The 25,702-nt window shown below is 39.2% G+C and overlaps 1 protein-coding gene, 5 long non-coding RNA genes and 6 other non-coding genes across 14 annotated transcripts; 7 read left to right on the forward strand and 5 right to left on the reverse strand.

The window, feature by feature from the left end:
* The first annotated feature begins 643 nt into the window (after positions 1 to 643).
* On the forward strand, positions 644 to 716 carry Trnak-uuu. The gene has a single exon. It is a non-coding gene; the product is annotated as a tRNA-Lys (tRNA).
* Positions 717 to 1,069: 353 nt separating this feature from the next.
* Positions 1,070 to 1,141, forward strand: Trnaq-cug. The gene has a single exon. It is a non-coding gene; the product is annotated as a tRNA-Gln (tRNA).
* An 868-nt stretch (positions 1,142 to 2,009) lies between these two features.
* Positions 2,010 to 2,673, reverse strand: LOC123467431. The gene is made up of 2 exons (XR_006641771.1): positions 2,406 to 2,673; positions 2,010 to 2,334 (listed from the first exon to the last, which is right to left on the reverse strand). It is a non-coding gene; the product is annotated as an uncharacterized LOC123467431 (long non-coding RNA).
* A 679-nt stretch (positions 2,674 to 3,352) lies between these two features.
* Trnak-uuu lies at positions 3,353 to 3,425 on the forward strand. The gene has a single exon. It is a non-coding gene; the product is annotated as a tRNA-Lys (tRNA).
* A 1,740-nt stretch (positions 3,426 to 5,165) lies between these two features.
* Positions 5,166 to 6,050, reverse strand: LOC123467435. Its single transcript, XM_045167388.1, has one exon. It carries the CDS (start codon positions 5,983 to 5,985, stop codon positions 5,263 to 5,265), a length of 723 nt encoding a protein of 240 aa, XP_045023323.1. The 5' UTR covers positions 5,986 to 6,050; the 3' UTR covers positions 5,166 to 5,262.
* Positions 6,051 to 7,508: 1,458 nt separating this feature from the next.
* LOC123467436 lies at positions 7,509 to 9,304 on the forward strand. Of its 3 annotated transcripts, none has more exons than XR_006641773.1 (3): positions 7,509 to 7,660; positions 7,797 to 7,990; positions 8,290 to 9,304. It is a non-coding gene; the product is annotated as an uncharacterized LOC123467436 (long non-coding RNA). The 3 variants fall into 3 exon arrangements; XR_006641774.1 differs by having other exon boundaries at positions 8,334 to 9,304; XR_006641775.1 differs by lacking the exon at positions 8,290 to 9,304 and adding an exon at positions 8,132 to 8,163.
* A 7,403-nt stretch (positions 9,305 to 16,707) lies between these two features.
* On the reverse strand, positions 16,708 to 17,407 carry LOC123467425. The gene is made up of 2 exons (XR_006641765.1): positions 17,104 to 17,407; positions 16,708 to 17,032 (listed from the first exon to the last, which is right to left on the reverse strand). It is a non-coding gene; the product is annotated as an uncharacterized LOC123467425 (long non-coding RNA).
* Positions 17,408 to 18,043: 636 nt separating this feature from the next.
* Positions 18,044 to 18,116, forward strand: Trnak-uuu. Its single transcript has one exon. It is a non-coding gene; the product is annotated as a tRNA-Lys (tRNA).
* A 1,292-nt stretch (positions 18,117 to 19,408) lies between these two features.
* LOC123467426 lies at positions 19,409 to 20,108 on the reverse strand. The gene is made up of 2 exons (XR_006641766.1): positions 19,805 to 20,108; positions 19,409 to 19,733 (listed from the first exon to the last, which is right to left on the reverse strand). It is a non-coding gene; the product is annotated as an uncharacterized LOC123467426 (long non-coding RNA).
* Positions 20,109 to 22,120: 2,012 nt separating this feature from the next.
* On the forward strand, positions 22,121 to 22,192 carry Trnaq-cug. Its single transcript has one exon. It is a non-coding gene; the product is annotated as a tRNA-Gln (tRNA).
* Positions 22,193 to 23,059: 867 nt separating this feature from the next.
* LOC123467418 lies at positions 23,060 to 23,759 on the reverse strand. The gene is made up of 2 exons (XR_006641758.1): positions 23,456 to 23,759; positions 23,060 to 23,384 (listed from the first exon to the last, which is right to left on the reverse strand). It is a non-coding gene; the product is annotated as an uncharacterized LOC123467418 (long non-coding RNA).
* A 1,073-nt stretch (positions 23,760 to 24,832) lies between these two features.
* On the forward strand, positions 24,833 to 24,904 carry Trnaq-cug. The gene has a single exon. It is a non-coding gene; the product is annotated as a tRNA-Gln (tRNA).
* Positions 24,905 to 25,702: the final 798 nt, after the last annotated feature.

Genomic DNA, 25,702 nt, shown 5'->3' on the forward strand with positions numbered 1-25,702 from the left:
GTGTAGTCTGAACAGTCTACGAACACATTTACGTAAATATGGCTCCGTAAAAAACGCAGCGAAATTTACGAAGTACAAACGTAAACTTTAAACGTTATACGTTATACGTTATACGTAGAAAAGAGCTGTAGTCTGAACGATACTTTAAACTCTGTGCGTTTTCCCCGAACGAAACCTGTTAGGTAGGTGGTGTTCTGCCGTGTTAGGCCATCTTGTGAAGGACTCAGAAACCAAGCCACTAGCGCACTTGACATTCTACCGGTAGATGGCGTATCCAGAATGTCACAATAGCAGACGGAAAACAACAATGTGACCGTGAGCCGAGAAGCAAACGCTGTTTTCATCTTTGCTAGTTTGCTACGATGACCGTTATTTGGAATCAAAGCAATGTAAGATTTTTTGTTTTTGGTTTGTTTGAAGGTTTCCTCATTTTGCGTGACATGGACACCCTTATTTTCGACCAAGATAAACAAAATTGGAAAATTTGTCGGCTTCTTCATTTTTCGAGACATGGATACCGTGATTTTGGATCAAGGTAATGTAAGACTTATTTGAAAATATGTGGTTTTCATAATTTGTCGTCGCATGATCAAAGAAACTACGTGGTGTTAATATATTGAATAACATAGGCATGTATTACGTAGCCCGGTTAGCTCAGTTGGTAGAGCGCGGGACTTTTAATCCTGAGGTCGAGGGTTCAATTCCCTCATCGGGCGTAATTTGAAGAGTTTTCTTTCCAGCAAGTTCTCATTACCGGTGTTTTCGTTAAGTTTGTATGATATTGAAATCATCCGCTAACGCATTAGGGCTCAATACCTCAACGTGGTGGAAGTAATCAGACGAGGTGACCGAGTCGTTAAGGTGATGGACTGCTAATCCATTGTGCATTGCACGCGTGGGTTCGAATCCCATCTTCGTCGGGAAACTTAAACTAGAGGTCAATTTCGATGCCAAAGATGTTTGTCTTAGTCAAGTGTACATCCTTGAGAAAACATTGATTGCTGCATTCAATTAAGAAAGCCTCATTTGTTATAAGTGATTCTATGGTGTTTGATCATTTGTTAGCAGTGGTTCTATGGTGTAATGGTTAGCACTTCAGACTCTGACTCTGACAATCTGAGTTCAAATCTCGGTAGAACCTTTATTATCGTACCGTGGTATTTCTTGTTTTACATACAGCATTTAGAAACCAACCAGCTCTTACAGAGATTGACTGTTAGTGGAAAAAATTTAGTTAGTTTACTTAATACTGCCCCGAGTGAGGTTCGAACTCACGACCTCGAGATTATGAGACTCGCGCGCTGCCTACTGCGCTATCGAGGCATGTATGTATATTCAACACATTCGATCGAGAAACAATCCTATGATACCGTAAACTCTTTACTACCTAAATGAATAAACAACTTAATTTGTTAGCACGCGCAACTAAAATCTGGTGATCTGTACCAAGAGTAGAAACTCCCATAGTTCATGTGAAAGAAATAAATGAATAATATGCTTTCAGTATTTGATGTCCAATTATTTTGTTAACACGGCTTAAGCCACGTTCAGACTACAGCCTTTTTGAGCGTTTTACGTACTACGTATAACGTTTTTACGCTCCGAGTTACGTAGCTGGGAACGGAAGAGTGTTCAGACACAACGCTCTACGTAGTACGTAATACGTAAACTCAAAACGTAGTCAAAACGAAGTCAAAACTGAGCCTACGTAAAAATGAGATTGATCTCTTTTTTACATAAGTTTTTGGGACGTTCTACGCACTACGTAGCCAAAATCTATTACGCTTGTCTACATTCTTTTGTTTTTTCAGGTTTTCTCTCCTGTTTATTCATTCTGGGATATGTCAGGTGTAGAATTGTAAATTTAATAATTAATTTTTTTAATTTTTATTTAAAAAATAAATATGGCGCCTACTAAAGTTGCCAAAAAGAATTCCCCTAACAAATTCAAGTCGCCCCCAAAAAATCACCGATAAAGAAAATCAAAAAGTAAATATTATGTCATGAAATCTTTTGCAACTATTTTGGTTTATTGCTTATTCTATTTCAATTCATTCAATTTCATCAAAATTTTACATGGAAATTAACAATAGTAAGATAGTAAAACAATGTAGTCTATACCAACTGGTATTGAACGTCTCATTTTTGTGTCTTTTTTTGCAAGTTTTGGACCAACCATTTTCAACAGTTTATTGAACATGAATGGAGACATTCGAGTGATGTTTCGGAAGGTAAAGCAATCTGCCATACTTTTCTCTGCAAGAAGGACAGTTGTACACAGTGAATGCTGCTCCCGTTGTGATGAAGAGTTGTGGAATCTAGTCCACAGCCTACCTATTTAAGAATGATAATATACACAGTTACTAGTATTCATGTGTTAACTCATTGGAAATAAGAACACCTACCAACTGGTCGATAAGAATTTTGTAAAGCCTTTAAACGACGACGTTTCATCAACAAATAGAGCAAACAAACACACTTGGCCTTCCATCTCCACATAGCCATTGCGTTTTCATGAGCAATTCGTTGTTTGTTTACAGTTTCATCACTGTCAGTGTCACTGTCTTACATATCCACGTCACTATTTTCAGAAATTTCGTCCTCAGAACTTCTATCAATAAATATAACAAAGAGCTACAACAGGTACAAAAATCTACAGTAGACGCTAGAATCTCCGCAGAATCTAGCCTACTCTACGTAAATTTGACAGTGTAGTCTGAACAGTCTACGAACACATTTACGTAAATATGGCTCCGTAAAAAACGCAGCGAAATTTACGAAGTACAAACGTAAACTTTAAACGTTATACGTTATACGTTATACGTAGAAAAGAGCTGTAGTCTGAACGATACTTTAAACTCTGTGCGTTTTCCCCGAACGAAACCTGTTAGGTAGGTGGTGTTCTGCCGTGTTAGGCCATCTTGTGAAGGACTCAGAAACCAAGCCACTAGCGCACTTGACATTCTACCGGTAGATGGCGTATCCAGAATGTCACAATAGCAGACGGAAAACAACAATGTGACCGTGAGCCGAGAAGCAAACGCTGTTTTCATCTTTGCTGGTTTGCTACGATGACCGTTATTTGGAATCAAAGCAATGTAAGATTTTTTGTTTTTGGTTTGTTTGAAGGTTTCCTCATTTTGCGTGACATGGACACCCTTATTTTCGACCAAGATAAACAAAATTGGAAAATTTGTCGGCTTCTTCATTTTTCGAGACATGGATACCGTGATTTTGGATCAAGGTAATGTAAGACTTATTTGAAAATATGTGGTTTTCATAATTTGTCGTCGCATGATCAAAGAAACTACGTGGTGTTAATATATTGAATAACATAGGCATGTATTACGTAGCCCGGTTAGCTCAGTTGGTAGAGCGCGGGACTTTTAATCCTGAGGTCGAGGGTTCAATTCCCTCATCGGGCGTAATTTGAAGAGTTTTCTTTCCAGCGAGTTCTCATTACCGGTGTTTTCGTTAAGTTTGTATGATATTGAAATCATCCGCTAACGCATTAGGGCTCAATACCTCAACGTGGTGGAAGTAATCAAACGAGGTGACCGAGTGGTTAAGGTGATGGACTGCTAATCCATTGTGCATAGCACGCGTGGGTTCGAATCCCATCTTCGTCGGGAAACTTAAACTAGAGGTCAATTTCGATGCCAAAGATGTTTGTCATAGTCAAGTGTACATCCTTGAGAAAACATTGATTGCTGCATTCAATTAAGAAAGCCTCATTTGTTATAAGTGATTATATGGTGTTTGATCATTTGTTATCAGTGGTTCTATGGTGTAATGGTTAGCACTTCAGACTCTGACTCCGACAATCGGAGTTCAAATCTCGGTAGAACCTTTATTATCGTACCGTGGTATTTCTTGTTTTACATACAGCATTTAGAAACCAACCAGCTCTTACAGAGATTGACTGTTAGTGGAAAAAATTTAGTTAGTTTACTTAATACTGCCCCGAGTGAGGTTCGAACTCACGACCTCGAGATTATGAGACTCGCGCGCTGCCTACTGCGCTATCGAGGCATGTATGTATATTCAACACATTCGATCGAGAAACAATCCTATGATACCGTAAACTCTTTACTACCTAAATGAATAAACAACTTAATTTGTTAGCACGCGCAACTAAAATCTGGTGATCTGTACCAAGAGTAGAAACTCCCATAGTTCATGTGAAAGAAATAAATGAATAATATGCTTTCAGTATTTGATGTCCAATTATTTTGTTAACACGGCTTAAGCCACGTTCAGACTACAGCCTTTTTGAGCGTTTTACGTACTACGTATAACGTTTTTACGCTCCGAGTTCCGTAGCTGGTGTAAAGCATCCTCCCTCTCGGGTGGATGACTTTACGGATTAAGACAAATATTTGAATACGGAACTCGGAGACGTTTACCCACAATGATGACAGTGTATTACTAGACTAGGGCCATAAGAATTACACGGGAAAGAACATACAATATAACAAGAAAGGGAATAACGAGCCAAACCATAATTACCAACAGAATAAGTGCAATTTGGAAGCTTACCGATGTAGCGCGAGCGTTACGGGAGCGCACGTTGGTAAAACGATACGAAGTGGCTCGTGGTAGCGAGAGCGAGACACGGTGAAAACAGACACGAAATGGAGACGATTGGAAATACAAGTCAGATAGGCACTTACGGAAACGGGTAGTCAGAGAAACACTTGAAGAGAAAACACTAAGGCAAGTTAGATGTCGAGCTAGTGTTGTTGAAGGCAACTGAACATTTAGCGAGCTGCTAGCTGTCTGATCTTTCTTAGATTTTGGGTTCACCATGAAACCTCGCATCTCGTCAAAGTGGCGTGATGCTGTTGACGTGTCGCTATGTCGCGCGTGCAGCCAATCAGAAGGTGTTTGTTTAATGGCTTGATTGGCGTCGCGCGTGCGACCAATCAAACGGATGTTTATTTAATGGCGTGATAATGCGTCGCAAGTGTGACCAATCACGGAAGTTTGTTTAGTGGCGTGATAATGCGTCGCACGTGTGAGTCAGACAGCAGGTGTTCAATTAGGTCAACGTTAAGATGTCTATGACTAATGGTTACTATGCGGATTACAATAATCGAGTAATATGGAAAAAGAAGAGTAAATGCAAGAGAGTAAAATGTAGACATAATTATATGCCAAGGGAGAGTAAACATAATATAATAAGAATGTGGGTGTCATAATTAAATGTATTTGTAGGCCTTCGTTACATCGCTCCCGGCGGTGCGAGATTACGTCCCGTAATCAAACTGGATGCACGGCGGTGCGGTTGGTGATCGGTGAACGAGCCTCTTTTGATGCGCTGGGCTGGTGATTTAACGAAAATTCGGTCGGTGGATGTTCATTCATGGCGGCTACTATATCAGCCATGACATTCATGTGGTTAAGTAGGTTGTCGTTGTAAGCAGGGTTAGTACGATGTTCATAATCGAAGAATTTTACGTCGTCGTAACGGAAGGAATGTGCCAGCGTTTGCTCCGGCAATACCATGTTAGCGTCAACTCTTTTCCAGGTGTTGTTGCGAAAAGCGTAAGGCTTATCGTTGAAGTTAACGAATCCGTTGGTCCAATAGCATGGGGAATATTTAACTAATTCCCAGCCATCGAGATTAATGGTATAATTGTTGAATTTTGGCTGTGGTCCGCATGACGTAATTACAGTTTCAAATGTGACGTTCACTGAGTTACACTTAACCACAACAGCAGTTTGTCCGAAAGCTTGTAATTTCGTGCACTGTGGTAATTTTAAATGTGAAGCGGCAAGCCAACCGTTATACTGAGCGGCTGCAATTGCTCTTTCATGTTTTGCTTTCCGGGCATCACAGTCTAACCTTTGAATCATACGCACTAATTCATTTTCACGATCGGTAACACGGTCTTGAATATATTGTTTATTTGCCGCTTTGTCTAAATCTTCAGCGCTAGATGGCGCGGTAGTCTCTACGGTGATTGGCGGAAATTTTTCCATGATGGCCGCCGTTACCAGGGACAATTTTGATTGGCCGACGATGTTAAAGACTGTAGTACGGTTGGAGCAGTGTTGCTGAGTTGGAACGCAAGGTGGCTGAGGAGTTAAATGGAAATCCAGTTGGCGGCGATCATCCAAAAGACGAAAATATTTTTCATCTCCCAAATTCTTCGTTAGTGAGCCGGTTCCAGATTCAACAATTCGCATTGTATGTTGAGATTTTTGCGTGTACGTTTTGTCCCAGACAAGTGTAAGGTGATTGTGGGATAAGTTACCAGATTTTGCGGAAGCTTTGCCGATAGGTGTCGAAAAATCTTCATCTTCCATTTGTTGATACAGCTGAACTTGTTCGAGCACACAATTCAGAATTTCCGAATCGATTGTTTGTAACCAGTATCCGACAATTTCCGGATCACGTCCAAAAACATATTTGTTGTCCGATAAAGTCATATGATGTTCACCACACCTTTTATTGTTTATCATGTCGTAGCACTCGGTTGGTGTCGTATCAATAGAAATTTTGTCCGGCACGATCACTAATTGGCCGAAAAAGGTCTTCGTAATACGGCGAATGTTTATCCACTGCGCGCAAATAAAACCGGGAAATTTCACCGCGGAACGTTCATCACTGTAAACGGTGTATTTCACTTGCACGGTATCGGTATTGTTTGTTTCCGGTTTGCAGCTTGAATCGGAAAATTGAATAATTCCCATATTCTTCGGTTCAGAACAATCGCACACAGTTGTTTGGAATGCGCGCGCGCGTAGGTAGAGACACAGCAGTAGCAATAGTAACGGCATTGACGACATTACTACATGTAAAAATATACGGTAAATGACATAACAAAACAGAATGAACAGTATACTGGCCAACTTAGTCTAAGTCATCATGTGGGTTTACTAGCTAAGATAATCAAATATGAAGAAGAAATAATGGAAGTAAACGTCAAAGTAAAAGAGAGAAAACAACAAGAAAAATTTCTGACGGCTTTTGAAAGGTCAACGATTTTCCGTCGGCTTTTCATCGGCTACGTTACGGCAAAATAATAGAAAAATAGGGGGGTGTCGTAATATAACCGTTTTTTATGGTAGAAGGACACAATATTTTTCGAATAAATTTGTATCGTTGGAAAGAGGGGAAAGTGAGCTTAATTATCAAAAAGAAAGAATTGAAAAATATTGAATCATGTGGAAATGCTGACGAGAAAGAAACGTTTCAAAGTTTTACGGCGGAAAATTTTTCTGCCGTGGAAGGTCACGCGCATATCTCGTTTTTTTTCTAAGTCCAATGCAGGGGAAAAGTACAAATGGGGGGACGAAGCGGAGGGGAATAAAAATGGAATGGGGGGAGTAGAGAAAAATAGCCTTCGGCAAAAAAAACTTAGAATATTTTCAATATTGCTGCGGCGGGGAAGCTACAGTAGGGAAACGAAAGGGAAAGTGAAAAACTTAGCGTATGTTGGCGTGTGTAAGAATGGAATGCGCTAGCGGTGGCGCTGTTTTATGTGTAGTGTATATGGGAAAAGTCTTTGCAGTGATAGTAAAGCTATAGAAAAGCATAGAAGGGAAGTGATACACAGTGGAACTTAGAAAGAATTTCCGCTGTTTCGTTCGTGTACGGATCTCTAAGAGGAGTGGGAGTTGTTGAACTGAATTGGAATACATTACTATCAAGGTTTGTCTAATTTCCTTTTCTCAATACTTTACTGTTTACTATTTCTAATGTTGTATTGCTACCGACTAAGAATAACAGATGGACTTCTAATAAATTCTACTATTTCTTTCAAGTTTTTTTTTTTTTTTTTTTGAAGAAATGTCTGCTACTTCTATGGAAAGTTTTGCAATTTATGGGCCTACTCAGAGAGGGAACAACTTAAATGCAAATATTTCAAAGAACACAGAGGCAAAAAGAAACAACAAATTATTTTTATACTGGTTGGACACGACATTGCTTTATGGTATCCCACGTATGGAAAGTATGTAAGAAGTTCAATCGTCTAAAGAGGTAATTTTCTTTTCCTCTATATTTTCTTTTTTTTTCTCTGAGAGAACTCATGTAAGTTTGTTTTTTTTTTTTTGTGTTTGTTTGTTTGTTTGTTTGCTTTTTTTTCCCTTGTTTTGTTTCCCTTTTTTTTTTTTTCCCAAGAAATTATTGTTCTCATTTTTCTTTGCTTGTTTGTTTTTGTGTTTTTTTTTTCAGAGTACTTCTGTTTCCTTTTTTTTATACCTTTCCTTTGTTTTATTTTATTTTTATTTATTTTTTTTTTTTTTTTGATTCTGATTATTATTATTTTTTTTCATGAGATACCAAAAAACAACCAATGTATTTCTACTTAATAACTACAAAGGGTACAACAAAAAAAAAAGAAAATCACGACGGCGACGTCATTGTGGAGGCCGACGGGTGGTGGCTTGCGGCAACCCGTCTTCTTGTAGAGCTGCTCGGCGCAATCGTCGGATAATCAGGTCGAATCTTCTATGTCGCCAATGCAGGAACTCCCGAGAATCGGTGCTGGGCGCTGGTGAATCCCGGTCGATGTCTGGTTGGTGTTGAAGTTCGTACGGTGATACGGCAGGTGTTGATGCTGGCATCCCAGCTCTTGCCCCGGGGATGGTGATTACGAGGATGTCTCGTCCGCTTCCGTCCAATAAAGTCATTCGACCATTCCATCAGTAAACCGAATTGGTTTTCTTCGATTTCTTTGCGGGCGTCGTCCGGTAGCATTTTGGTGTTCCGTCTTTTCTACTGACAAATCGTCCTTGGACTCTGTTGGTGGATTTTCGGACTCGTTAGTGTCGCGTGTGGAGTTGTCATCGGAAATTGGAGTGGAATGACGCTGACTTGTAGCATCGGCGCATATTTCAGCGGATGGCAACTGATTTTCTGTATTTTGATGAGATGAAACGGCGACGTCCTCTTGGCTTAACTTTCGTTGACCCATTTCTTGAGTCGGAAAATTAGTGTCAAATGGAAGGGCGTCACTGTCGAAGGTATCGTCTGAATTGTCACTGTCGGGTCCGATTTCATTTTCGAAGATATCGGTAGTCTGAGTCGCAATCGATTTGCGGAATCGATTTTCAAAATCTAACGAGTTTTCAATGGATGGACAATCTTCAGTCTTCCAAAGCGTAGTTTCGTACAAAGGTTTCAAACGATTGACGTGGGTACGCTGGCATACATAGGAATTATCGGCTATATCTACTGTATTATTGGTATGTACTTTTACAACTCTATAAGGACCTTTATATTTCGAAGTGAATTTCCTACTGTCACCTTCTTTAACTACACGAATATCTAATAAAACTCTATCTCCTACGACATATTTTCTTTCTTTCGCACGTTTATTATATTGTTCACGCTGACGATTCCGTGCTTTCTCGCTTTCTTCACGGACTCGCTGAAAGCTATAGCGTAATCGATCAGCTAAATTTCCTACATAGTCGGATACAGATTTAAAAGTTTGGGGGGAAGCGTCTAAAAATTCATTAATGGGAAGATTAGGGTCTCTACCGTGGACTAAATAATAAGGGGTTTCAAGTGTCGAAGAGTGAACTGAACTACGATAAGCGAATAAAACATCGTCTAACATATTTTCCCAATTTGCATGTTCTCCGTCTTTCAATTCTTTTCTTAACATCGCGGTTAGTGTCCGATTAAACCTTTCTGTCTCGCCATTACTAGCGGGATTGTAGGCCGTTGTCAATCTTTGGTCAATTTTTAATTTCTTACAAAAATAACGGAACAATTTCGAAGTGAAATTCGTTCCACGATCGGAAATAATGGCTTTAGGCATACCATGTCTTACGATTATTGTTTTATATACACATTCTGCCGTGGTTTGGGCAGTTTGGTCTTTTAGAGCAACTGCTTCCACCCAGCGACTAAAATAATCAGTAATAACTAAAATATAACTATTTCCATTAGGCGAAGCGGGAGTAATAGGGCCTAAAAAATCCATGCCTATTACTTGGAAAGGGGCTTTAGCAATTTCATGGGGGTGCAAAAGTGCTCTATATGTGGAAGAAGTGTTAGCTATACAAGTTTCACAAGCTTGACAATATTCTAAAATATCTTTTCTCATTGTAGGCCAATAATAATGATTTTTGACCTTCAAATACGTTTTATAAAAAGCTAAATGTCCACCCATCGGTGCGTCATGTAATTCTTTTAACACTAAATGGCGGAGCGATAAGGGTAACACTACTTGACAATTAATTTCGTTACGCTTACTATTTTTGGAAGGCACTTCGTGGCGATAAAGTGTACCTTCTATAATTTCAAAATATTCGATTTCTTTAGCCCATTCAGGTTTAGATTGGCTATTTTCCTCATTGAGCTCTCCTTTCTCTAAATAATTTCTAATGGCTACACAAAGGTCGTCTTCTAGCTGTTTTTCACAAATTAACTTAATATTATTTGGTACCGGCTGAATACTAGCTACTTTCAATCGTGATAAACAATCAGCATTTTGATGAATACGTCCAGGCCTATACTTTAATTCATAATTTGTAGCAGCTAATAGTATAGCCCATCTACCTAACCTACCGTTATTATCTTTCTGATTTTTCAGCCATTGCAAAGGACGATGGTCACTAATAATTTCAAAGGGTTTATCTAAGAGATAATGTCGGAAATGTTTAATTGCATCAATTACGGCTAATGCTTCTTTCTCAGTTGTACTGTATTTCATTTCGGCCTTGGTCAATTGTCTACTAGAGTAGGCTATTGGATGTTCTTGCTCATGCTGCATTTGAGACAGCACGGCTCCTATTCCATAATCGCATGCGTCAGTAAAAAGCAAAAATTTTTCGTTAAAATTTGGATAAGCGAGGACTGGGGGAGTTACCAGAGAAGTGCGTAATTTCTCAAAGGCAACCTGTTCCTCCGTTCCCCAGGCAAAAGGTTTCCTACTTAGATCTTTATGCGTTAATCGAGTTAACGGCTTAGCTATTGAACCGAAATTTTTAATAAATCTTCTATAATATCCAGCAAGCCCAAGAAATGATCTCACTTCGTCAACAGAAGTTGGCGTTTTGTAATTCTCTATCTTATCAATTTTAGCAGGATCGGGTTTAATACCGTCCGTTGAAATGACATGACCTAAATAATGTACTGAACGTTTAATAAACTGACATTTGTTAAGTTTTAATTTTAAATTTGCTTCTTTTAATAGGGTAAAAATTTCTCTGATATCTCGTAAGTGATTTTCAAAAGTGTCTGAAAAAATTATGACATCATCCAAATATACTAATGCTTTACTTCCTAAGACGTCTCTTAGTACATAATTCATTAATCGTTGAAAAGTGGCTGGTGCATTACACAAACCGAATGCCATTCTTTTAAATTCGTAAAGATTATTTTCTACAACAAAAGCGGTTTTTTCAATATCTGGATCATGAACTTGAATTTGCCAATAGCCGGAAGCTAAATCGAGAGTTGTGAAGAATTTTTTTCCATATAATTTATCTAAAGTTTCGTCAATTCTTGGCATGGGAAACGAATCTTTCTTTGTAATATCATTTAATTTCCTATAATCGACGCAAAATCTTATTTCTCCATTCTTTTTCTCTACTAATACCACGGGTGAAGCCCATGGGGACTGCGAATATCGAATTACGTTTGCTTGAAGCATTTCTTGCACTTTGTCTTCTAATAATTTCCTTTGGTTATTTGTTACTCTATATGGGCGTTGTCGAATGGGGCCTCGTCCTTGGGTATCAATTGTGTGTTTAATAAGGTTAGTATTCCCTAGTTCGGAATCTTTTGAAGCAAACAAGTCGTGAAAGTCATTTAATAATTTAGAGAGCGGTGCTTGAAATTCGGTGTTGACTTCTGAAATAACAATAGGCTCAGTTATTTCGTTAGGCTTAGCTTCTCGTTGATCTACAGCTATTTTTTCGATGACATGATGAATAATTTCAATTACGCCCAACTTGGTGTTTCTTGGGATTTTGACTTGGTTTAACGAATGGTTTTCAACTACAATATTATACGTTCCATCTCCCGATACTTTTCCGATAAATTCTTCAATATAAACTCCTGCCGGCAAATTTTCTACTGGTGTAAATATAAATGCGGTGTTAGGGGAAACATACGGAAATGAACCCTTTAGCTGGCCTACAATTACGAGCGACGTCTGACGAGATAGCGTCGTCTTTTTGACCGTCGTAACTGCCATTTCCGGTACCCTAAAAACAGAAGATGAGCCTTGCCCATCTCTAGCTAGATAAATGCTCTTAGTTTCTCCATCAAGCTTAAATGCGTGTTTCTGAATTGCGTCCCATCCAAGGATACAATCTTCAGAAATCCCATTTGTAATAATAAATTCTTGTTGTAAAATTGACTCTCCGTATCCAACGGGCAAAGTCACTTTTCCCAACGTATGTAACTTTTCTCCCCTACATCATATAAATCGAAATCAAGCTGACTGCAGATCACCTGACCTCTAGGGGGCAACTTTTGAAATAATCTCTCGTGAATAATACTTTTAGACGCGCCTGTATCAAATAATGCTTGTAACGGAACCTGGAAAATTTTTAATGGAATTCTTGGAGTTGATTCATTCGTAATGGTTGTTAATTTCGCGACTTGTCGGGATTTAAAATGAGGCTCTTCATCAACTGACCCGAAGCTACAGTTGATTCCTACTGGTTTCCCTGGTTTTGAGGGGAACCTGGTATGTTAGGCCTATTGGTGCTTCTGAACTTAGGGCAGTTATTAGATTTATGGCCGATGTCCCGGCAAGAATAACATATAGGCGGCTGAGCTTGTTCTAGTCCTTGACGTTGATAACGGCGACAATCTGCCTGAATATGACCGCGATAGCCACAAAAATTGCAAATTATCGACAGCTGTGTAGGCCTATTGTTGGTGTCGTTAGATGATCTCGGAAACGATGGTGTAGCGTTTGTAGGCCTATTCTGTGTGTTTGAGAATTGTCGATTCCCACTATTGTTAGGAAAGCGCGGCGGAAACGGTCTACTATTACCATACTGGTTAACAGTAGGGGTTTGAAAAGAAACTTGCTTCCTGTATGCTGCGTTTGCCGGATAAGAGACGTCATTTTTATTTAGTTGAAGTTTTTTCACGGTTTGCATAAGCTCATTAAGTACGTCTTTAATTTCTTCGCTTTCTGTTTTCTTTTCCACGACAGGTTTATCCCCGTGGCGAATATTGGCAACTGCCTTATCCACAGCTTCTTTTTGGTCTATTATCATCTGCTTAATTTCTTTTAACTCGGCACTGCTGGTGTCTTGTGACCCGTCTATGGATCGAATAAATTCCTGCTTTTCGCGATCGGTTTCCAACGCTTCTAGTCTGAGGGCATACACCCGTGTTGCTGCAACCAGTTCGTTAAAATCTTTAAATTCCTTATATTTGACTTTTGTCTGCAATTTGGAGTCTAATCCCTCAATAAATTTTTGCATGAGAATAACTGCAAACGATTTTTCGGAATGACCTAAGGGATACGCGCGTTTAAAAATTTCCTGTATACGTAGCGCGTAATCGACAACTTTTTCGCCTGGCTTACGTTTGGCTTTGTTAAACTTTTGAAGATATAAATCAACATTTTCATCGCCATGAAAATGGTCAAGCAATGCTTCTTTAATTGACTCATAATCATGAGGATGTTCTTTTAAAATTGCCTGAATGACGGAAAAAGCTCTGTCCGTTAACTTAGCACGTAACATCTGAATCGTTTTTTCTTCTGACCATCCCGACCCATCTACTATACTTTCAAATGATTCTAACCAAGAGTCAAAACGAGTAATAGGGCTTCCGGTGAAAGAAGGAAGTAATTGTAACCGGGAGAAAGTATGCTGGTTATTTTGAAAATCGTCCAAATCTCTGACTGTTGCCGCTCTGGTGGGGAAAGTACAGTAGGCCATGTTGTTGTTTTGAACTGGCAATCGAAATCCTAAATTTCCCTGTTGCGAAGTCTGAGACTGTGCTGGGACGCTGCTCGTAGGCGATCGAGGTTCGTAACAACGTCTGCTGTGCTCCTGGGTGGTGTAATCAGTATGCGCGGCCGTCGGGTCGAATCTCGACGACGGGCGAAGCGCATAGGGCGGTGGACGGTGTGTCGTACTGGTATCGGTGGTTGAGGGGTTCTCTCCTCTTGATGGTGTGCTGGTTGTTGGGCCGCGGATTGTTGAGGTACGTCCTCCGCCGTATGGGACGGTAGGAACCGTTGCAATCGGACCTTGACTTGGGAGAGTGTTTGTTTGATCTCCTCTGCCAGCTGCACGTTGTTCGGGTTGACCGCTCCCGGGAAGTTGTCCAATTTCCTCAGCAACGAGTTGATTTCCGGAACTAGCGGTTCCAGCGGAGTCAGCATGCGTAGCTCCCGCAGGTAGAAGATTAAGTTGCGGACGTCTATCAGGAACGACTGTTGATGGGTCAGTAGCTGCACTTCCAAGTGGGAGGATAACTCTCTCACTTCGTACGTTAGATGTAGGTAGCGTATTTCTCGGTGTCTGATTGAAGTTCCAAAATTCTGAAAAGAGGCTAGGACTGTCTCGTGTTTCTGCGGTGTCACGCCTTGCAGTTCCGTGATGCAGTAAATTTGACTCAGCAGAAATATTAGGAATTGTCTCGCATGTGATATGAAGATCGATGTCAGCACGGACGCTTGGGCTTCCGATTGGGTTGTTTTCTTCACCTGTGCGTGTAGTTTCACCTGTAGGATCGACGTCAGATGTCTCAGCAGAATCGTTGGTTCTGTCCACACCGTCGTTGGATTCGTTTCGGGTAAATAGTGGTTCGATAGACGGATGTCTTGAATCAACCAAATTAGCTGTACCCAGGTCTTCGGATCGGTCGACTGAAGGTCCGCTTCTCTCTCCTTCAGGCTCTTGATCGCAAGGATAAGGTACGGAAGCTGGCTCGTTTTGGGCTGGAATATCTTCTGTTGATTGTTCTTGATTTTGTCGAATAGATGTCGTAGGCTCAGGTTCAGTTGATTTTCCATTCGGGGAGTTCCTCGTGAAAAACCCTAACACAGTTTTTGCTACTGAACTTGACTTAGGCGAAACTTTTGGAGGAGATTTAGCTGGAGACATACGCGCAGCAATTCTAGCAAAAATAGAGGGAGAACGCTTCCCTGCAACGGTACCAGAGGCCAAGCTACCTCTGGGTTTCCGCCTGGAAACAAGATCAAGACGAGCTACGGCTTCGTACGCACCGTTAGACCTAAGCTTACTTAACTGAGAACTAACTCTAGATGGTTGTGTACTTACAACGGAAGAAGCGGGTTCAGCATGCAACTTATCGAAATTAAGTGATCTAGCTACAGTTGGCTCACTCGGCCGGGGAACGTTAATTTGGGGCACACTGGGTTGTATGGGAGTTCGTGGAATTCTCGACCCGCCAGTAATAACATCATCATTCATTGTGGTTGAGTTCAAAAAGCGCTGCCACCATTATGTAAAGCATCCTCCCTCTCGGGTGGATGACTTTACGGATTAAGACAAATATTTGAATACGGAACTCGGAGACGTTTACCCACAATGATGACAGTGTATTACTAGACTAGGGCCATAAGAATTACACGGGAAAGAACATACAATATAACAAGAAAGGGAATAACGAGCCAAACCATAATTACCAACAGAATAAGTGCAATTTGGAAGCTTACCGATGTAGCGCGAGCGTTACGGGAGCGCACGTTGGTAAAACGATACGAAGTGGCTCGTGGTAGCGAGAGCGAGACACGGTGAAAACAGACACGAAATGGAGACGATTGGAAATACAAGTCAGATAGGCACTTACGGAAACGGGTAGTCAGAGAAACACTTGAAGAGAAAACACTAAGGCAAGTTAGATGTCGAGCTAGTGTTGTTGAAGGCAACTGAACATTTAGCGAGCTGCTAGCTGTCTGATCTTTCTTAGATTTTGGGTTCACCATGAAACCTCGCATCTCGTCAAAGTGGCGTGATGCTGTTGACGTGTCGCTATGTCGCGCGTGCAGCCAATCAGAAGGTGTTTGTTTAATGGCTTGATTGGCGTCGCGCGTGCGACCAATCAAACGGATGTTTATTTAATGGCGTGATAATGCGTCGCAAGTGTGACCAATCACGGAAGTTTGTTTAGTGGCGTGATAATGCGTCGCACGTGTGAGTCAGACAGCAGGTGTTCAATTAGGTCAACGTTAAGATGTCTATGACTAATGGTTACTATGCGGATTACAATAATCGAGTAATATGGAAAAAGAAGAGTAAATGCAAGAGAGTAAAATGTAGACATAATTATATGCCAAGGGAGAGTAAACATAATATAATAAGAATGTGGGTGTCATAATTAAATGTATTTGTAGGCCTTCGTTACACTGGGAACGGAAGAGTGTTCAGACACAACGCTCTACGTAGTACGTAATACGTAAACTCAAAACGTAGTCAAAACGAAGTCAAAACTGAGCCTACGTAAAAATGAGATTGATCTCTTTTTTACATAAGTTTTTGGGACGTTCTACGCACTACGTAGCCAAAATCTATTACGCTTGTCTACATTCTTTTGTTTTTTCAGGTTTTCTCTCCTGTTTATTCATTCTGGGATATGTCAGGTGTAGAATTGTAAATTTAATAATTAATTTTTTTAATTTTTATTTTAAAAATAAATATGGCGCCTACTAAAGTTGCCAAAAAGAATTCCCCTAACAAATTCAAGTCGCCCCCAAAAAATCACCGATAAAAAAATCAAAAAGTAAATATTATGTCATGAAATCTTTTGCAACTATTTTGGTTTATTGCTTATTCTATTTCAATTCATTCAATTTCATCAAAATTTTACATGGAAATTAACAATAGTAAGATAGTAAAACAATGTAGTCTATACCAACTGGTATTGAACGTCTCATTTTTGTGTCTTTTTTTGCAAGTTTTGGACCAACCATTTTCAACAGTTTATTGAACATGGATGGAGACATTCGAGTGATGTTTCGGAAGGTAAAGCAATCTGCCATACTTTTCTCTGCAAGAAGGACAGTTGTACACAGTGAATGCTGCTCCCGTTGTGATGAAGAGTTGTGGAATCTAGTCCACAGCCTACCTATTTAAGAATGATAATATACACAGTTACTAGTATTCATGTGTTAACTCATTGGAAATAAGAACACCTACCAACTGGTCGATAAGAATTTTGTAAAGCCTTTAAACGACGACGTTTCATCAACAAATAGAGCAAACAAACACACTTGGCCTTCCATCTCCACATAGCCATTGCGTTTTCATGAGCAATTCGTTGTTTGTTTACAGTTTCATCACTGTCTGTGTCACTGTCTTCCATATCCACGTCACTATTTTCAGAAATTTCGTCCTCAGAACTTTTATCAATAAATATAACAAAGAGCTACAACAGGTACAAAAATCTACAGTAGACGCTAGAATCTCCGCAGAATCTAGCCTACTCTACGTAAATTTGACAGTGTAGTCTGAACAGTCTACGAACACATTTACGTAAATATGGCTCCGTAAAAAACGCAGCGAAATTTACGAAGTACAAACGTAAACTTTAAACGTTATACGTTATACGTAGAAAAGAGCTGTAGTCTGAACGATACTTTAAACTCTGTGCGTTTTCCCCGAACGAAACCTGTTAGGTAGGTGGTGTTCTGCCGTGTTAGGCCATCTTGTGAAGGACTCAGAAACCAAGCCACTAGCGCACTTGACATTCTACCGGTAGATGGCGTATCCAGAATGTCACAATAGCAGACGGAAAACAACAATGTGACCATGAGCCGAGAAGCAAACGCTTTTTTCATCTTTGCTGGTTTGCTACGATGACCGTTATTTGGAATCAAAGCAATGTAAGATTTTTTGTTTTTGGTTTGTTTGAAGGTTTCCTCATTTTGCGTGACATGGACACCCTTATTTTCGACCAAGATAAACAAAATTGGAAAATTTGTCGGCTTCTTCATTTTTCGAGACATGGATACCGTGATTTTGGATCAAGGTAATGTAAGACTTATTTGAAAATATGTGGTTTTCATAATTTGTCGTCGCATGATCAAAGAAACTACGTGGTGTTAATATATTGAATAACATAGGCATGTATTACGTAGCCCGGTTAGCTCAGTTGGTAGAGCGCGGGACTTTTAATCCTGAGGTCGAGGGTTCAATTCCCTCATCGGGCGTAATTTGAAGAGTTTTCTTTCCAGCGAGTTCTCATTACCGGTGTTTTCGTTAAGTTTGTATGATATTGAAATCATCCGCTAACGCATTAGGGCTCAATACCTCAACGTGGTGGAAGTAATCAGACGAGGTGACCGAGTGGTTAAGGTGATGGACTGCTAATCCATTGTGCATTGCACGCGTGGGTTCGAATCCCATCTTCGTCGGGAAACTTAAACTAGAGGTCAATTTCGATGCCAAAGATGTTTGTCATAGTCAAGTGTACATCCTTGAGAAAACAATGATTGCTGCATTCAATTAAGAAAGCCTCATTTGTTATAAGTGATTCTATGGTGTTTGATCATTTGTTAGCAGTGGTTCTATGGTGTAATGGTTAGCACTTCAGACTCTGATTCTGACAATCTGAGTTCAAATCTCGGTAGAACCTTTATTATCGTACCGTGGTATTTCTTGTTTTACATACAGCATTTAGAAACCAACCAGCTCTTACAGAGATTGACTGTTAGTGGAAAAAATTTAGTTAGTTTACTTAATACTGCCCCGAGTGAGTTCCGAACTCACGACCTCGAGATTATGAGACTCGCGCGCTGCCTACTGCGCTATCGAGGCATGTATGTATATTCAACACATTCGATCGAGAAACAATCCTATGATACCGTAAACTCTTTACTACCTAAATGAATAAACAACTTAATTTGTTAGCACGCGCAACTAAAATCTGGTGATCTGTACCAAGAGTAGAAACTCCCATAGTTCATGTGAAAGAAATAAATGAATAATATGCTTTCAGTATTTGATGTCCAATTATTTTGTTAACACGGCTTAAGCCACGTTCAGACTACAGCCTTTTTGAGCGTTTTACGTACTACGTATAACGTTTTTACGCTCCGAGTTACGTAGCTGGGAACGGAAGAGTGTTCAGACACAACGCTCTACGTAGTACGTAATACGTAAACTCAAAACGTAGTCAAAACGAAGTCAAAACTGAGCCTACGTAAAAATGAGATTGATCTCTTTTTTACATAAGTTTTGGGACGTTCTACGCACTACGTAGCCAAAATCTATTACGCTTGTCTACATTCTTTTGTTTTTTCAGGTTTTCTCTCCTGTTTATTCATTCTGGGATATGTCAGGTGTAGAATTGTAAATTTAATAATTAATTTTTTTAATTTTTATTTTAAAAATAAATATGGCGCCTACTAAAGTTGCCAAAAAGAATTCCCCTAACAAATTCAAGTCGCCCCCAAAAAATCACCGATAAAGAAAATCAAAAAGTAAATATTATGTCATGAAATCTTTTGCAACTATTTTGGTTTATTGCTTATTCTATTTCAATTCATTCAATTTCATCAAAATTTTACATGGAAATTAACAATAGTAAGATAGTAAAACAATGTAGTCTATACCAACTGGTATTGAACGTCTCATTTTTGTGTCTTTTTTTGCAAGTTTTGGACCAACCATTTTCAACAGTTTATTGAACATGGATGGAGACATTCGAGTGATGTTTCGGAAGGTAAAGCAATCTGCCATACTTTTCTCTGCAAGAAGGACAGTTGTACACAGTGAATGCTGCTCCCGTTGTGATGAAGAGTTGTGGAATCTAGTCCACAGCCTACCTATTTAAGAATGATAATATACACAGTTACTAGTATTCATGTGTTAACTCATTGGAAATAAGAACACCTACCAACTGGTCGATAAGAATTTTGTAAAGCCTTTAAACGACGACGTTTCATCAACAAATAGAGCAAACAAACACACTTGGCCTTCCATCTCCACATAGCTATTGCGTTTTCATGAGCAATTCGTTGTTTTTTTACAGTTTCATCACTGTCAGTGTCACTGTCTTCCATATCCACGTCACTATTTTCAGAAATTTCGTCCTCAGAACTTTTATCAATAAATATAACAAAGAGCTACAACAGGTACAAAAATCTACAGTAGACGCTAGAATCTCCGCAGAATCTAGCCTACTCTACGTAAATTTGACAGTGTAGTCTGAACAGTCTACGAACACATTTACGTAAATATGGCTCCGTAAAAAACGCAGCGAAATTTACGAAGTACAGTATCCTGCACAAAAATCCGAACACCGATTTAATTTTTTAAAGCCACTTTAAGGTTTTTTAATAAGCCCCTATGGGGGGGGGTTTTTTTTTTTTGGGGGGGGGGTGATGGACACGACAGGGCTAGGGTTGGTTAAGTCTAGACCTACAAACAAATGCCTTAAGGTATTACGCTTTATAGCAAGTAACAGGTCAGGACATTTTTGCAACCCCCGGGGTGTTTTTTAGCAGTTGGAAATTTAGGGCTTGGGCTTGGTAATGTTGCTTACCAAAACAATTTAAGTTTTTTTTCAACCCCCCAAAAAAATTTTAATTTTTTTTTTTTGGGGAGGTTTAGTTTTTTGAATGTGATGCTGGAGATCCATGTTCGATTCCAGATGAGGTGATGACTTATTGTGGTTTGCTTACGAGAAATTCTCGTTCATATACAAAAAAAAGTTTTCATCGAGCAATATGTGGTTTTTTTTTTTTTTAAAAAAACTTAATAAAAATTATAATTCACTTCGTTCTAAAAAAATTAATATTCCCAGCATATTCGAATGAAAATATTATAAAGATACGAAATGTTTCGCAATTCCTTATCGGGAATCGAACACTGATCTACGGCGTCCGCAATCAGATGCTCTACGCATATGCCATCGGTATCAATATAATTGTGCACAGGCAGCTCTCTGAGTTATTTTGGGCAAGGAATATTACACAGCCATTTTAAATCCAACATTTCCAACTGTCGTTTTTAAAAAAAACACCCTGGGGTGGAAAAATGTCCCGACCTGTTACTTGCCTTAAACCGTAATAGCATAAAACAAAATTTAACTTTCCCAGCCCTACAGTCCATCTACCCTCCCCTCTCTAAAGAAAAACAAACAAAAACCCTTTACCCCGCCAATAGGTGGCTTTAAAAAATCTAATCGGTGTTCGGATTTTTGTGCAGGAAACTGTACAAACGTAAACTTTAAACGTTATACGTTATACGTTATACGTAGAAAAGAGCTGTAGTCTGAACGATACTTTAAACTCTGTGCGTTTTCCCCGAACGAAACCTGTTAGGTAGGTGGTGTTCTGCCGTGTTAGGCCATCTTGTGAAGGACTCAGAAACCAAGCCACTAGCGCACTTGACATTCTACCGGTAGATGGCGTATCCAGAATGTCACAATAGCAGACGGAAAACAACAATGTGACCGTGAGCCGAGAAGCAAACGCTTTTTTTCATCTTTGCTGGTTTGCTACGATGACCGTTATTTGGAATCAAAGCAATGTAAGATTTTTTGTTTTTGGTTTGTTTGAAGGTTTCCTCATTTTGCGTGACATGGACACCCTTATTTTCGACCAAGATAAACAAAATTGGAAAATTTGTCGGCTTCTTCATTTTTCGAGACATGGATACCGTGATTTTGGATCAAGGTAATGTAAGACTTATTTGAAAATATGTGGTTTTCATAATTTGTCGTCGCATGATCAAAGAAACTACGTGGTGTTAATATATTGAATAACATAGGCATGTATTACGTAGCCCGGTTAGCTCAGTTGGTAGAGCGCGGGACTTTAATCCTGAGGTCGAGGGTTCAATTCCCTCATCGGGCGTAATTTGAAGAGTTTTCTTTCCAGCGAGTTCTCATTACCGGTGTTTTCGTTAAGTTTGTATGATATTGAAATCATCCGCTAACGCATTAGGGCTCAATACCTCAACGTGGTGGAAGTAAACAGACGAGGTGACCGAGTGGTTAAGGTGATGGACTGCTAATCCATTGTGCATTGCACGCGTGGGTTCGAATCCCATCTTCGTCGGGAAACTTAAACTAGAGGTCAATTTCGATGTCAAAGATGTTTGTCATAGTCAAGTGTACATCCTTGAGAAAACATTGATTGCTGCATTCAATTAAGAAAGCCTCATTTGTTATAAGTGATTCTATGGTGTTTGATCATTTGTTAGCAGTGGTTCTATGGTGTAATGGTTAGCACTTCAGACTCTGACTCTGACAATCTGAGTTCAAATCTCGGTAGAACCTTTATTATCGTACCGTGGTATTTCTTGTTTTACATACAGCATTTAGAAACCAACCAGCTCTTACAGAGATTGACTGTTAGTGGAAAAAATTTAGTTAGTTTACTTAATACTGCCCCGAGTGAGGTTCGAACTCACGACCTCGAGATTATGAGACTCGCGCGCTGCCTACTGCGCTATCGAGGCATGTATGTATATTCAACACATTCGATCGAGAAACAATCCTATGATACCGTAAACTCTTTACTACCTAAATGAATAAACAACTTAATTTGTTAGCACGCGCAACTAAAATCTGGTGATCTGTACCAAGAGTAGAAACTCCCATAGTTCATGTGAAAGAAATAAATGAATAATATGCTTTCAGTATTTGATGTCCAATTATTTTGTTAACACGGCTTAAGCCACGTTCAGACTACAGCCTTTTTGAGCGTTTTACGTACTACGTATAACGTTTTTACGCTCCGAGTTACGTAGCTGGGAACGGAAGAGTGTTCAGACACAACGCTCTACGTAGTACGTAATACGTAAACTCAAAACGTAGTCAAAACGAAGTCAAAACTGAGCCTACGTAAAAATGAGATTGATCTCTTTTTTACATAAGTTTTTGGGACGTTCTACGCACTACGTAGCCAAAATCTATTACGCTTGTCTACATTCTTTTTTTTTTCAGGTTTTCTCTCCTGTTTATTCATTCTGGGATATGTCAGGTGTAGAATTGTAAATTTAATAATTAATTTTTTTAATTTTTATTTTAAAAATAAATATGGCGCCTACTAAAGTTGCCAAAAAGAACTCCCCTAACAAATTCAAGTCGCCCCCAAAAAATCACCGATAAAGAAAATCAAAAAGTAAATATTATGTCATGAAATCTTTTGCAACTATTTTGGTTTATTGCTTATTCTATTTCAATTCATTCAATTTCATCAAAATTTTACATGGAAATTAACAATAGTAAGATAGTAAAACAATGTAGTCTATACCAACTGGTATTGAACGTCTCATTTTTGTGTCTTTTTTTGCAAGTTTTGGACCAACCATTTTCAACAGTTTATTGAACATGGATGGAGACATTCGAGTGATGTTTCGGAAGGTAAAGCAATCTGCCATACTTTTCTCTGCAAGAAGGACAGTTGTACACAGTGAATGCTGCTCCCGTTGTGATGAAGAGTTGTGGAATCTAGTCCACAGCCTACCTATTTAAGAATGATAATATACACAGTTACTAGTATTCATGTGTTAACTCATTGGAAATAAGAACACCTACCAACTGGTCGATAAGAATTTTGTAAAGCCTTTAAACGACGACGTTTCATCAACAAATAGAGCAAACAAACACACTTGGCCTTCCATCTCCACATAGCCATTGCGTTTTCATGAGCAATTCGTTGTTTGTTTACAGTTTCATCACTGTCAGTGTCACTGTCTTCCATATCCACGTCACTATTTTCAGAAATTTCGTCCTCAGAACTTTTATCAATAAATATAACAAAGAGCTACAACAGGTACAAAAATCTACAGTAGACGCTAGAATCTCCGCAGAATCTAGCCTACTCTACGTAAATTTGACAGTGTAGTCTGAACAGTCTACGAACACATTCACGTAAATATGGCTCCGTAAAAAACGCAGCGAAATTTACGAAGTACAAACGTAAACTTTAAACGTTATACGTTATACGTTATACGTAGAAAAGAGCTGTAGTCTGAACGATACTTTAAACTCTGTGCGTTTTCCCCGGAACGAAACCTGTTAGGTAGGTGGTGTTCTGCCGTGTTAGGCCATCTTGTGAAGGACTCAGAAACCAAGCCACTAGCGCACTTGACATTCTACCGGTAGATGGCGTATCCAGAATGTCACAATAGCAGACGGAAAACAACAACGTGACCGTGAGCCGAGAAGCAAACGCTGTTTTCATCTTTGCTGGTTTGCTACGATGACCGTTATTTGGAATCAAAGCAATGTTTAGGATTGTTTGGTTTTTGGTTTTTTGAGTTGCGTTATTTTGGAAATTTGGCCTCATCTTTTATCCTTATTCAACGAACAAAATAATGTGAAAATTTGTCGGCTTCTTCATTTTTCGAGACATGGATTGTCGTGATTTTGGATCAATGTAATGTAAGACTTGTTTGAAAATATTTGGTTTTTCATAATTTCGTCGCATGATCAAAGAAACTACGTGGTGTTAATATATTGAATAACATAGGCAAGTATTACGTAGCCCAGTTAGCTCAGTTGGTAGAGCGCAGGACTTTTAATCCTAAGGTCGAGGGTTCAATTCTCTCATCGGGCGTAATTTGAAGAGTTTTCTTTCCAGCGAGTTCTCATTACCGGTGTTTTTTTTAAGTTTGTATGATATTGAAATCATCCGCTAACGCATTAGGGCTCAATACCTCAACGTGGTGGAAGTAATCAGACGAGGTGACCGAGTGGTTAAGGTGATGGACTGCTAATCCATTGTGCATTGCACGCGTGGGTTCGAATCCCATCTTCGTCGGGAAAATTAAACTAGAGGTCAATGTCGATGCCAAAGATGTTTGTCATAGTCAAATGTACATCCTTGAGAAAACATTGATTGCTGCATTCAATTAAGAAAGCCTCATTTGCTATAAGTGATTCTATGGTGTTTGATCATTTGTTAGCAGTGGTTCTATGGTGTAATGGTTAGCACTTCAGACTCTGACTCTGACAATCTGAGTTCAAATCTCGGTAGAACCTTTATTATCGTACCGTGGTATTTTTTGTTTTACATGCAGCATTTAGAAACCAACCAGCTCTTACAGAGATTGACTGTTAGTGGAAAAAATTTAGTTACTTTACTTAACACTGCCCCGAGTGAGGTTCGAACTCACGACGTCGAGATTATGAGACTCGCGCGCTGCCTACTGCGCTATCGAGGCATGTATGTGCATTCAACACATTCGATCGAGAAACAATTCGGATAAAGTCTATTTTACCCGACCAAATTTACTTTATTGTTACTTTACTTTTATTAAATTCAGAGAAGCAAGTATACTGAACTGATCTGTATCTACTTGTAAACTGAATAAATGTTCTGCGTAAATTCCAATGTTGCCAACTGTTGGAATGCAATGTTGCCGTCATTAATTGGTAATATAGATTAAATACGTGTATACATATTGCAAAATATTTGTATGGAAACATTACTCTGCTAGCTCAGTGGTATAGCATTGGATTGTTAAGAAAAAGGATCTAGGATCAAATCTAGTTGTTGGATGTTAATTTATTATTATATGTTTAGTATTCTGTTTATTCAATTGGTTATTAAGTTGATAAAGTGATTCTAGTACTTACTTTAGTAGTATTACGACATTTTATACTCATACATACTATTTTATACTATACATACTATTTTTTTACATCATCATACTATACTATACTATACTATATTATACTATACTATACTATCGTGTTCGTCTGCTAATCCAACTGAACGAGTGTTTTTTTATCTCTCCCATATTTTCTCTCACCATTTCGTGAGTTCTTAATCAACTG

This window comes from Daphnia magna, unplaced genomic scaffold, assembly GCF_020631705.1.
Source record: "Daphnia magna isolate NIES unplaced genomic scaffold, ASM2063170v1.1 Dm_contigs188, whole genome shotgun sequence".
NCBI classification, from domain to species: Eukaryota; Metazoa; Arthropoda; class Branchiopoda; order Diplostraca; family Daphniidae; genus Daphnia; species Daphnia magna.